This window comes from Caretta caretta, chromosome 2 (assembly GCF_965140235.1).
Source record: "Caretta caretta isolate rCarCar2 chromosome 2, rCarCar1.hap1, whole genome shotgun sequence".
Lineage (NCBI taxonomy): Eukaryota > Metazoa > Chordata > Testudines > Cheloniidae > Caretta > Caretta caretta.
This window is the reverse complement of record NC_134207.1, coordinates 77,554,476-77,567,510: the sequence shown is the minus strand read 5'-3', so window position 1 is coordinate 77,567,510 and position 13,035 is coordinate 77,554,476. Positions and strand designations below refer to the sequence as shown.

The 13,035-nt window shown below is 37.3% G+C and overlaps 1 protein-coding gene across 1 annotated transcript in view; it reads left to right on the top strand.

Annotated features, from left to right (window-relative positions):
* Window positions 1-13,035, top strand: part of LOC125632400 (desmoglein-4-like) — a 28,824-nt gene that overhangs the window by 10,991 nt on the left and 4,798 nt on the right. Inside the window, exons 10-15 of the mRNA XM_075126147.1 lie at window positions 1,502-1,644; window positions 3,225-3,446; window positions 4,969-5,328; window positions 9,436-9,584; window positions 9,918-9,981; window positions 11,930-12,147. Of these exons, the coding sequence (XP_074982248.1) occupies window positions 1,502-1,644; window positions 3,225-3,446; window positions 4,969-5,328; window positions 9,436-9,584; window positions 9,918-9,981; window positions 11,930-12,147 (1,156 nt within the window). The remainder of the gene's footprint in view (window positions 1-1,501; window positions 1,645-3,224; window positions 3,447-4,968; window positions 5,329-9,435; window positions 9,585-9,917; window positions 9,982-11,929; window positions 12,148-13,035) is intronic.

Sequence of the window (13,035 nt, the reverse complement as noted above, 5' to 3'; positions counted from 1 at the left end):
TGTATTGCCAAAGACAATTCAAATAGTTTCATGAGTATGGGACCTTGCCCAGCCAATGTCTAGCTGGCTGATCCTAATGAATATTAGCTGCTAGGAAAGCAATGGTGCTAAATCGGTTTTAGTCACATGAGATTATCTGTTCTGATCCAATTGTTTGTCCTTTGAGGATTCATAATATATTACATTCAAAAAACTACATTAAAAGAACATACATTCTGCGAAGTCAAGCACTCGAAAGTTAGAAAATGTAGGTGTTATGATCACCCAAGAATCCTTAATTCTAGTACCTGGTGCATCCAGTCTATTCACTGAAGGAGACTGGAGCCTTTGGGAAAAAATTGTATGAGATCATGTCTTCAAAAACTATATCATAACACATATGCACAAATGGGGTCAAATAAGTTTGCACAGGCAACCATGAATCTGGATCTCCTAACTTTTGAGTGTTTGATTTTGCAATCTAAATAACTCTCTTTTAAAAAAGAGGCTTTTTTGTAATTTCCTTTTTAGAAAAATATAAAAATAAATTCTATTCCGTGTACGATTGCAACTATCCACGTCCCCTCAAGTATCATCAGCAGGTGAACCTTGGATTTTTATCTCTGCAGCACAGAATTCTACTACTTAATCTACAGAAGGAAAAGACTTGTCCCAAGAATGTACTATTGATTATATGCCCTGGGTCCGAGGAGTGGTAATGGGAAGCCCAGCCCAAATTTTTCTCACACTTCCTGGGAAGTGAGGGGCACCTTCCCCTTTCTGTGCCACGAGAAGGGCGGCTAGGACATGTGCTGGGTCTATTAGACTGGGATATCATGTTAACAACAGCATGGATCTGGGGAAATATAAGGCCAAATCCTTCAATCCATACTCAGGTATTATTCAGGCAAATCTCCTTTTGAAGCCAATGGTATATTTACCTAATTAAGGACTATAGAACTCGGACTTTAGCGTACATGGAAGTATCTTAAAGTGACAAATATTATTTTAAAATTAACAAATACGTAGCAGTATATTACAGTGTAATGAGTTTATACTAGGGGATTCTGGTGACAAATTTTATGAGGTCTGCTTAAAAGGTTTAAAATATCACCAGATCTCCTGAATAGAATTATCCTTGTATTATATGGCCGATTTTCTATCATGCTAATTATACTGGATAAAGGAAAGGTAGTGTGAAGGCTGCTGTAAGATATATTTTAAAGCTGTAATGAACATTGTACTCTTATGCAACATCATAGTTTATAAAACCTGTTAGTATATTTGTATTTCTCCAACACATTAAACTTTATTTCAGTATAACTGTTAAATTAATAATTTTCTCATAAAAACAAAATTTGAGGCCACATCCTCAGCTGATGGAAATTGCTGAGGATGTATGTATGTCCATTGAAGCCAATGAAACTACGCTAATTTATACAAGCTGAGTATCTGGTACTTTCATGTTTGTAGTACTTTACATTAAACAGAATCCTGAGCAGTTTTTGTAAACCAAAAACAGATATATAATGGGACGTGATCCAGCTGCCTGGTTCAGCGTCAACTCCAGAACTGCTGAAATCACTTTGAAGAAAATTATTGATCGAGAGTCATCCTATGTAGTCAATGGGTTGTACAGAGCAGAGTTGCTGGCTATTACAAGAGGTAAGAAAATAGATTTACCCTTTGTCATTTTGTATTTGTTTATAGAACTGTCCTGGCCCTAATAATATTGGTCTACTATCCTATTAAAGTGGCTATTTCTCTGAACAAAAAGTATAAGATGGAGCTGGCCCAAAGTCAAGTGTTTTCACATGGAAATCTTCAACAAAAAATGAAAAGAACTGTAATTTTTATCAAAAATTTTCAAGAAAAATGTTGATTTTTCAACAGAAACTGGAAAGCCAAAATAATTCAGCCAAAAATGGGAGGTTTCATATTTGATGGTAATTGAGGTTTGTTCCTTATGTCCTTTATTCCCCTGTATGGGCTGGGATCCCCAGCTGGACTACATCTCCCAAAATGCATCATACTTTCCTTATTGATGAGAAGCTGACCATCATGGAGTCTCTGGCTCTGATGCATTGTGGGAGATGTCATCCAGCTCGGTATTCCCTCCCATAGAGAAGAATGGGGCATGAGGAGCAAACTACAACTCCCCCAAGGCACTGCAACTCTCATTTTCAGCCAAAAGTTTTCAGTTTTTGGCTGAAATATTTAATGAAAAATTGAGATTTTTGCACAGAAAGCAGCCACTCTTTAGATGAAAACCAAATTAGCCAAATCAGTTTAGATGGAAAATTTTTGACTAGCCCTAATATAGGTCTGATTCTGCAAACCGTTATTCACTGGAGTATCTTCAATGGGATCACACATGAGTAAGATTAGCAGGTGTAGGATGTTCTAAAAATTATGTAACTAGTTTCCTTCCCTCCAGTGTTAGTTGAGATCAGGTGTGACTAACACATATGAATCAATCAACCTTAGGTAGTCCTGAGCTCAGGCCTTCTAAACTCAGCTAGTACTGCACCCAAAGACTAGAGTGCTATTTATTCTTATGGCTGCCACCTTTGAAGACCTGGAGGATTTGAGTGTTTTGATAGCTCTGAAATAATAAATAATAATCACCGTCATTTTAAGATTTAGAACCAGCAAGGATTCTAATTACAAAGCATTGCCATCAAAAATGGGGATATGTCTTCCAAATATACTACTGAACAGTCCAAAGCTCTAGCTTCTGGAGCAAATAGTTGCAAAATAAGTTTGATTTGGGATATTAATGTGGCCTGTGTTTCTCAGTTGGGAACAATGAGTTAGAAAAATTTTGAAAATTTCCCATAATTAAAAAAATAATCAGAAACAAATGCACATAATTTTTTCTCCATTATTCAACCACCTTTAGTTGTGAAGCCAAATTCTGTTTTCACTTACATCCATGGAAGTCCAAAGTGACGTCCATTCCTTCAAATCTTTACTTATTCATGCAACTAGCCCCACTGATTTCATAGAGACTTTAATGGGTGCTAAATCAGTTGAAGTCAATGGAGTTACTCTGGATTTACACCTGAGTAACCTGAGAGCAAATTTGAACCCCGTCACTTTAATTAGCACACCATCAATGTGTGAACAAATAAAGTTAGGCTTGGGTTCAGTTAGAAATTTGATTCTTGAATTGTAACTGTAAGAAATTTTAAGAAAATGTACAACCCCTTGAATACTTCTTTAACACCAATTATTGTTGACAGATGTTCCTGCAAAAACTTCCACTGGTACCATTATGCTTACAGTTGACGATTCCTACTATAACTGTCCAATTCTTCATACTGAAATGAGAAAAGTATGTATGAGTTCTCCAACAGTTATTATCACAGCAAAAGATCTGGATGGTGGTCTATATAGTCCTCCCTTTACATTTATCATAGTTAATCAGCCTGCAAAAAGTTCATGGAGTATTAGCCCAATAGATGGTGAGTAAAGTTAAATTTTTATAACATAGTAAGTCATAGAAATAAAAACTTATTTAAGGTTTTCTTGCTTGCTTGTTTATTTGTAAGATTGATGACAATGATAATCAAGCAACTAATAGAAATTAAGATGGACAGTACAGTTATTGGGCCTCATTCTGAATTCACTTGAATAGTTTTTATATTGGTATAGTTCATTGACTAACTGGAGTTGCTCCTGATTTTCAACTGTGTAAGATGAGAAAGAGGCTCATTATTAGCATTTTATTTAAAATTATTAGCTTTAAAATATAAACCTATATGAAGATTCCATGGGACAGCTATGCTTTTGATTTTATTTTGCTGCACTGCAATTATGGTGTATAGGGTGTATAGCTGAAGAGGGTCTAAAGCTAATCTAGTAATTATTTTGTTTTGTGAATTGCCCAAAGAGTTCTGAACATATTATGAAAATCCCAAATGTATTAATTATATGATGTTATCCATGAATTTCTTGCTCAACAGAATACTTGATTTATGAAATGAGTATATTAGAATTGCAAATACAATTTGTATTACAATCTACAATCCTGAATTTTTTTGCCACTGACTTTAATGGAAGCAGTGTCCCCTACATTAGTTTAATACATTAGTTACATAAATTATAGTGTGGTTTTCAGATTCTATTTTAAATTGTAATAGTCACAGATTACACTTTCAGTTAGCTATGTAAGACATCCAACCAGGGACTGGAAACAATATCACATGACTTAAAGAGTGACTGTGAGCAAGTGGTGTTCCAACCATGCTGTAAATACAAGTCCACATATTTTGAATAGGGTCAAATCACCCCCTTTTTTGGGGGGGGGGGTTATAAACAAGTCACTTCAAAATAATTTCCACACCAAGCTTACTCTCCAGGCTTGGCTTTTCTTCTCATAGAATGTCTCACCCCAACTCCCTAGATTTCTCATTCAGTGGAGTTATTAACTCCACCTCCTTTATATCCAGGGTGGAGTTAATAAACCACACTCGCAACATAGTCAAGAAGGTTCACTAAGCATCTCCCAAAGAGTCAAAACCTGCCGAGAAGGTGGGTCCATAGGAGAACCTGCCACCATGTTACACCAAACAACACAGTGTAAATTTTGAATTGAATATACATTATTTTATTTATATTACAATAGCACCCAGAACCCCAACTGGGATCTAGGGCTCAATGTAATAGGAATTACACAAATACATAGTAAGAGTAATCATTGTCCCAAAGAACTTAGTCTACTTTCGCTTCTACCCTTTGTCTGTCTTGTCCATTTAAACACAGACAAGTGAAGTGACTTGCTCAATATCACAGAGCAGATCAGCAACAGAGCCAGGCAACAGCAACAGGCGGGTTCAGCATGAGAGTATCATCTTATTCTCAATCTTTATATTCTGTACTGTAAACACCATAATAATGAATTGCCACAAAAGGTCTAGAAAAGAGTAAATTTAAAGCAGAATTCTTAATTTAAATTATTCTTTTATTCTTTTTTTTTTTCAAAAGGTTACTCTGCAGAGCTGAGAACTCAAAATATCGAGTTTTTCATTTATGACATATATATCCATATGATAGACAGCCAAGGCAGAAGATGTGAACGACCACAGAGAATTCCTTTGCAAGCCTGTCTTTGTGATAACCTCCTAGTATGTATTACTGGTGCTACAAAAAGAATTGTTGTCGAAAAAGTTACGGGCGTTGTGACGATTGATGATCGCCAGGTCACTATTGGTAGTACTGTTACATCTGCTACTGTTGTTACGGTTACTAATCCTGTTACAACATTCATGCCTGTGGTGCGTGGAACGACTACACTTGGTGGTCCTGCTATTGCTCTGATGTTTCTTGGAGGCTTAATATTTGTGTGTAAGTATTCAATAAGGTATGCTATTTAATGATCTCTCGATGCAAAGAGTACTGTTTTACTCTTCCAAAATCATTTTTTATTTTTTTATTAAAATATAGAGGCACAGAGGATCTCTGTGGACAAAAAGAAGCATCCTGTAAATAATATGAATTTTTGCATGTAGTTTATTCAGAAATCATTATTTCTCTCCTTTTATATATCGCTTTTTCCTAGATCACTATCCTTATCATAATAAGGATCTTATGCTGCCCCCATTGAAGTCAATGGGAGTTTAGGCAGGATCGGAAAGAAGTGTAGAGGTTAGGATCAAGAGTAAGTAAAATCTGGGCAAAAGTAGGCTCTAAAACTTTACCACAACTTGCATTTATCTCAGTAACATAAATGAGCCTCCTTATTTCAAAACATTTCTAAAAAGAGTGGTCCATGCTAAGCTGAAAATAAACCAAAAAATAATAAATACGAACCCAATCCTGGTTTCAGTAAAGGCAGAACAAAAAATGTCATGAACTTCAATGGTAGCAAGATGAAGGCCCTAATGTTGAAGTCAATTTCTGAGCTGGTGACCATTATGTTGATGAAAATTAATATTTTCTGTGAGAACAATTAGAATACATCACTTATTTAAATATGTCCTCATTTTTCAAACAATGGAAGTTGTGGTCTGGGGAGGAAAAGAATGAATCCATCCACACTGTCGTGTTTCAGCAGTAAATATGGTATATGAACTTTAGAAATGACCTCCCATAATGCCAGAATCACATATGGTGACAATTTTCAGCAGTATGACCGCTCTTAACATGCTGGTCAGAAATGAAGAGCTTTAACCATAAAAAAACTCTTTGTTCTAGTGTATTTCAGAGTCATGTAAGAAATTATTCTCACCACATAAAAACTTTCTAGTATTCTGAATGTCCTTCTGACAACATTTTGAAATGACCTGATTCACAAATATTGGTTACATCTACTGTAGGAATCTAATTTGTTTCCCATTTTAGTACTTTATTTTTAAATCTTTGATTACAATTGGGCAAATAAAAATAGGTGAAGATTTTCAAAGATACAAGTAGCTGTTAGGCACCCATTGACTTTCAGTGAAAGTTATGCACCTAGCTGCCCCATTTTTGCCTTTGAAAACCACCTCTATAATCAATAGCTGCTAGGGTAAACCATGGCCTTAATCCTGTAATGTGATATGTGTGGGCAGATCTGCATGCATCACCTTGCTGCATTGGCCCATTGTTGTAAGGCACTTTGTATAATCCACAGCCCACTCCCTTGCATTTTACTACTCCTCTTAAAGTCAGCAGAAATGACAGGTTATTTATTTGTAGGTCATGGCCAAAGAAATCCCCCATCCCTAACTTGTCTGTTCCTTGGCTCTAAACATTCAATTTCCCAACCAGGAAATGTATTTTCCTTTTTGTGGTTTTCAGCGTAATCAATTTATTTATAAAATGTTCTCTCACCAAGATTCTTGGGGTACAATAATTCAGTAAAGCACAATAAAAACATGTTGAAAACCACCCTATTCAAACATCAGGCCACCAGGACAAATCAATGGGAACCAAAATGGAAGAGAAGGTCATAAGTGTGGGTCCAAATAGACTAGTATGTCTTATGTATCTTGGTCCCCAGGTTTTGAAATTTTCATGTGTCTTCCCAAATGCCTAAATTTCACATACAAATCACTGAAGAGGATATTTATAATTTTAAGAACCACCATAGAAACACCTATAGTTAAGGTAGTCTGACACTTTCCATTTTAAGACCATGCTTATAATTTTGCCAAACTTAATCTGTTCAGGCTGAAATTTTCCATGCCAGGTTTCTGCCTCAGGCTGATTTGTTTTTGTTGTCGTTGAAAGTTTCAGCTAAAACAATTCAGCTGTTTCTGAGGATTAGGTTAAGGGAAATACACTGTTGTGCAGATGTTAAAATATTCTTATAACTATTTGATTGAGAAGCTCTAGCATTTCCATGCTTTGTTGTCCCCATGAAAATCAGACCAAATCACAGTTCTCACATGCTCCGTAGAGACTTGTAGAGTAGAGTTTGCTGGCTAAATTCTTCAGATTCCATCTCTGTGGGGCATGTTTCAGTCCAGGACTGCAGAGGCTATAGCAGAACTTTTCCTGCAGTTGCACTTCTTGGCAGCTGAAGTCCACTGTGTTCAGCTTCACAGGAATTCTCCTCTGCTCTCAATGATCCCATGCTAGTGCTCAGGCCACAAAGAGGAAAAGGAGGAATGAACCTGACTGGAATGTAGAGGGGTGAGGTGCAGTGGAGGGGAGAAAAGAAGAGTAGGAGCAGTGGGAAAGAGAAAAGTGGGAGGGAAAGGAGCTGGAGTAGATGGGAGTAGGAGCTGAGGGGTGGAGATGGATATGTTCAGAAGGGGCTGACGGAAGGAGGCGTGGAGGCAGGGATGACAGAGAGGGAGGGGGCAGCAGCCAGGGAGCTGGAGAGGAACAGAGTAGGAGAGAGGCAGGAGTATATAGGAGCAGAGATTGACAGAGACATGTGCCAAGTGAATTGGAGCAAGAGGGGGGACAGGTTGGAGCCATAGGGGCAGAAGGGTTTATAACTACTAGAGAACACTCCCCTCCAGAACCTGGAACTGAACCCATTATTCCTGAGTCTCGAGATGGTGTCTAGCAAGTAGCTGTGAAACCCACTGGCAAGTATGTGTCATCCCCTTCTAGTGGCTGGTCCACATAGAGGATAACCTACCACTGCAACCACTGACTTTGTTATCTCAAGTGGTAGAGGTATGTGCTGTGGTCTAAAGTGGTAGAGGTCTCTACCCTATTGGTATCTCATGTGGGGATCCATATGGTTCCACATGATGGAATTTTTCAGTTTGCTTTTTTAAAAACTTAGGCAATAACATTTTAAAAACTGCTTTAAAAGAACGTTAAGGTTGCAAAGTCAAACTCAGACTTTAGGAAATGCCAGAAGTAAGTTTGCCTGTGAACATTTAATTTGGCCCTCTTGTCCATATGCATTATGATACAATCTTTAATTACGTGTTCACATACTATTTTATCAACAGGACTTCTGCCTTATTCAGTGCACAGAATTGTCAGGGTTCTATCATGAATGAGTCTCTTATCTGTAGAGCTCTTGCATTGTAAAAGTTGGAAGGTATATAGTGAAGGACGCAGGAGCTTGCAAGAAGAGAAAAGAGGGCCTCATGGCTGAATGCTGCCCTGGAGAAGTGGATTATATCCTGGTCAATTGGAGCTATTCTTTGAACATATACAATTTTTAAGTACTCTGAAAAATCAGGCGTGAGGGGTCTTCAAGTTGAGCACCCAAAAACAGTGGACATTTTGACCTTATTCTCTCTGCCTTAGTATTTCCAGTTGTAAAGTGGTGATAATACTTCCGCTTCACCTCTCCATAATCTTTGTGGTGTATTCAGATACTATAGTAAGAGCACCATAGAAGCGCACATGAGAAAATTAATTATTTGGTATTTGGTACAGGGTTTGCAGGTGTACAGCAAATAAGACTTTGGACCACATATTGAAAGAGAAGGATAAAAACAAATTTTGGATAACTGCCCGTTCTGTGAATGAGGCATGGTCCTTTGGAAACTATAGCATGTGATCATGTAATTAAAGATTGTCTCATAATGCATATACATAAGAGGGCTTTTTGCTTAGACTCTGACAATGACTTCTGAGGAAAATGTCTGCTCATACATGTAGATTCAAGTTTCCCTGAACCTGAGTCTGTTTGGTTTTAAAGTGTTACCTGTATAGCTGAATGGACCAAAATCTGTTCCCAGTTATACTGGAGTAAATCTGGATTAGTAACTCCACTCTGCTCCAGATTTACTCCATTGCAAGTGGAAGCAGAAGTTCTCCTGATGACAAAATAATATGTGCATTTTCAAAAAGTCACTAGTGATTCTCAGTGTCCCAGTTTTTGAGTTCCCAACTTGAAACATCTTAAGCGAGTCAGATTTTCAGAAAGTGCCGATCATCAGCCCTCTGAGGAAAAAGAAATCTGAAGAACTAGATCTAGATGTAGATATATACTCAGAGATGGAAATACGTTTTAAAAATATAATTGATTTACTTTTGTGTTTCTTTCTCCATTAGTGTTTCCAATTTTGATGGCAATGAGTGACTGTTGTGGTTATGGAGCTAGACCTGTAGGTGGCGTTGGGGCCGGATTTGAGCCTGTACCTGAATGCACAGAAGGAGCAATTCATTCATGGGGAATTGAAGGAGCACATCCTGAAGACAAGGTCAGTTCATAGTTTGTAAAAACACAGTTGTTTGTACATAGAATTAATTCTATCATAATGCCTAGAATTGGGACACTGATTACGGTGCTGCATCTTTTTTTAAATAAAGGAATTGATAGTGCAAACTATTACGCATGCAAGTTTGTTCATTGACTTACATAGGCTTTAAGAGCCTGAGTAAATACCTGAGTAAAGGTGCAGGATCAGGATCAGACTTTGTAAAGTGTTACAGCTGACCTTTCCTTCTATGTAGATCACAAATTTTAAAAAAGAGCCAGGTAACCAAATGGTGATCTTAGTGCGTATTTAAACAGCTGAAATATTATTTTCCAGGATATCAAAGGCATCAGTGCATCAAAAGCAGCTGCCACTGCAGGTGACTTTGCTGACTCCTCTGGTAAGTAGACTCTGAATTTCTCTAAATTTTGTAATGCAGAGAGGCATCTTTCAGCATGGAATGTCCTTTTGATATAAAAGGCCATTATCTGATTTAAAAGGTTTCATTTTCCAAGCGAGGGCCCAATCCCACAACATTTACTCATACAAATAGTCTCATTGAAGTCAGTGGGATTTGTCATGTGAGTAAAGGGCTACTCATGTGAGTAAGGTTTGAGCCTTAGGTACAGGTAGATTTGGGCCTTAGCTATGTGTTTAAGAAATAATTGTTTTGAAATATTTGCCGGTGCTTTCAAGCCAAAATACATCTTGCTTTAACATTCCAGTTAGCAAATTATTTTTTCTTATCAAAATTAACTATTTCAGATACAGTGTAAGAAATATAAGCAAAAATCATTTTCAGTATTGGAATAATGTAATTCTCAGTAATAGCTAGAGAGTTCAGTTCTTCCCTGACTTTAAGCAAAGTTTGGCACTGAGGAGGGCGGGGACTGCCAGGGAGCTAGTTTCTGCTCCCTGATCCTTTGTCAGCCCAGACACAACATCCGCTAGAGCAGCCTTTGTGATGCTCTAATTTATACCCCTGCTATAAGGTCCCTTAGAGATCTTATGCCAGTAGAGAATCAGTTTAACCATGGCTCTTCCTTCCCCCAGTACGCCCCCTATGCCAAAGCATGAGGTGAGGATGGTGGACACAGCAGCCACCTCCACTAGGTTGATGCCAGCAAGGAATTCCCTTCCACAAATCATATTCTGTGATGGCCATTTATAGACAAAAAATGTGTTACCCTCGAGATAAATCAAAAGATGAAATCTTATGGTTCTGAGAATGGGAACTTCTATTCATTGATGTCATGGGGAGCTTTGCCAGAATAATGACTACAGGTTTAAGACATTTGCAACTTCTTTCCCATCCTTCTCTTCAGTCCTCTTGCAAGAGCCTATGGGCCAAACTCTAACATCAGTTAAAATCAACAAAGGTGACTGGGTATAAATGAAAGCAAAATTTGGTTTATGGGTATAACTTACCACCGACATAGTCAAGACAATAGTGACTGAACAACTAATTGTTTTAGTACAAGTTGACATTTGAGACCAATTCATAGAATCATAGAATACCAGGGTTGGAAGGGACCTCAGGAGGTCATCTAGTCCAACCCCCTGCTCAAAGCAGGACCAATCCCCCCAATTTTTGCCCCAGATCCCAAATGGCCCCCTCAAGGATTGAACTCACAACCCTGGGTTTAGCAGGCCAATGCTCAAACCACTGAGCTATCCCTCCCCCCGATCAATCAATGAATTGATTGATCTCATATAAAGACTTCTGGAGAAAAGAAAATTCCACACAACATACAGAACTTTAAAAAGGAATTTTTCATTCTGCATTAGGAATACTATATTTATATACTTTAGCTATTGCCTTTTATTTTCCCCCCAGAAACACTACTTTTGAACAATTATGCACAGCAAAGGCAGACGGGTCTTTCTGTTCTTAACATCCAGTAAACATAGGGACTGATTTTCAGTAAGATTATAGGTGCACACTTATGCATTCCATATATTAAAGTACAAAATCAGACATACTCATGCAAGTCCCTAATATATGCACACACATGACTACGTAGGCACCTATCATGTGCATATGCAAATTAAGGATTTTTTCAAGCACATTCTGTATTGTGTATGCAAATACAGGCCCAGAATCTTACAGAAAATCAGGAAGATTGTAAGTGTATATTTGCATGCATTTAATTTTTATTGCAATTCCACTATTTAGCACTATAGCACATGCCTGTCCGAATCTGTAATTGACACTAGCCCAAACTGCCCTTAATTGATGGCTTACTAGGTTTTTTTTAATGTTTGTAGTAATCAAATGGTGAGCAAGTAATGTCAGTGAAAGTTTTCCTCACAGTGTATTCTAGGGTAATATTTTTTTCTATTTTCAGACATTTATACAAATACATATGGAGGAGGAGCAGTGGTAACTTCAGGACTTGAAGAAACTACAGGGCTCGGAACAGCTGTAGCTTATGGAACAACTAACAGCTATGGGGCAGCAACTGCCTATGGAACAATGGGGAAAAAAGAGTCAATTGGAGGGACATTAAGAGAGTATAGAGAAGGAGGAGTAAATATGGCTTTCTTAGACAGCTACTTCTCGGAGGTAATTTATCTACCTGATTTTTAATATATTTGTCTAGATAATGTCAGATTCTAATTGGATTTACACCTGTGTAACTGGCAAGTAACTTCAATTAAATCAAAAGAGTTACATAGTGTAAATGGTGTAACTGAGAGGACAATCAAGCCCATTGTGTACATTGATAAGAAAAAAAGGTAATGATAAATGAAATTGCTTTATGTGTTGTTGATATAATAATCTGAATGCTCAAAAGCATCCCCAGTTGAGGGATACAGTGAACATTTTCATTAATTGTCAAACTGGTTATTAATATGATTTATCATTGCCTTGGTTAGGATTAGAGCTGGCAGATAATTCGTAGCAACTCATGTATTTGATGAATGTCATCTTTTTTCTGTTTGTGAATTATCTATGACTAGATCATGAAATTCTTGAATATATTTTTTATTCAAAATTGCTCATGAATTTCTTCATCAAATAATGCTTGGTTAGGGCATAGTTCATTAACTGTAAATATTATCACTTCCCACTGGCTTGTTCTTTTCTTATTGTCTCTGTTCCCAGAATGGATGACTAAGGTAACTAACCAACATGGTGTGAAATGCAAATTGTATATTCAAATGTAAAATTCAATTTGCACAATGCTGATTAGTTACACGAGTCATTTAAATGTGGAACAGAAACAATATCATGGGACTATGTTGTTAGCTAACAACATGACCCTTGCGTCTCAAATGTTATAACTAAATATACTATCAAAATTTGTTTCTGGTGGATATTTGAACTCAAATTTCATTCTTCATAAGTACTTGCCGTAGCAAAAGCTTGAGAGGTTAAATGTTAAAGGTCAGAAAGCAAGCATAAAAGGGTGACAAATACTGAGAAGTAGACATTTTATTAAAAATTCAC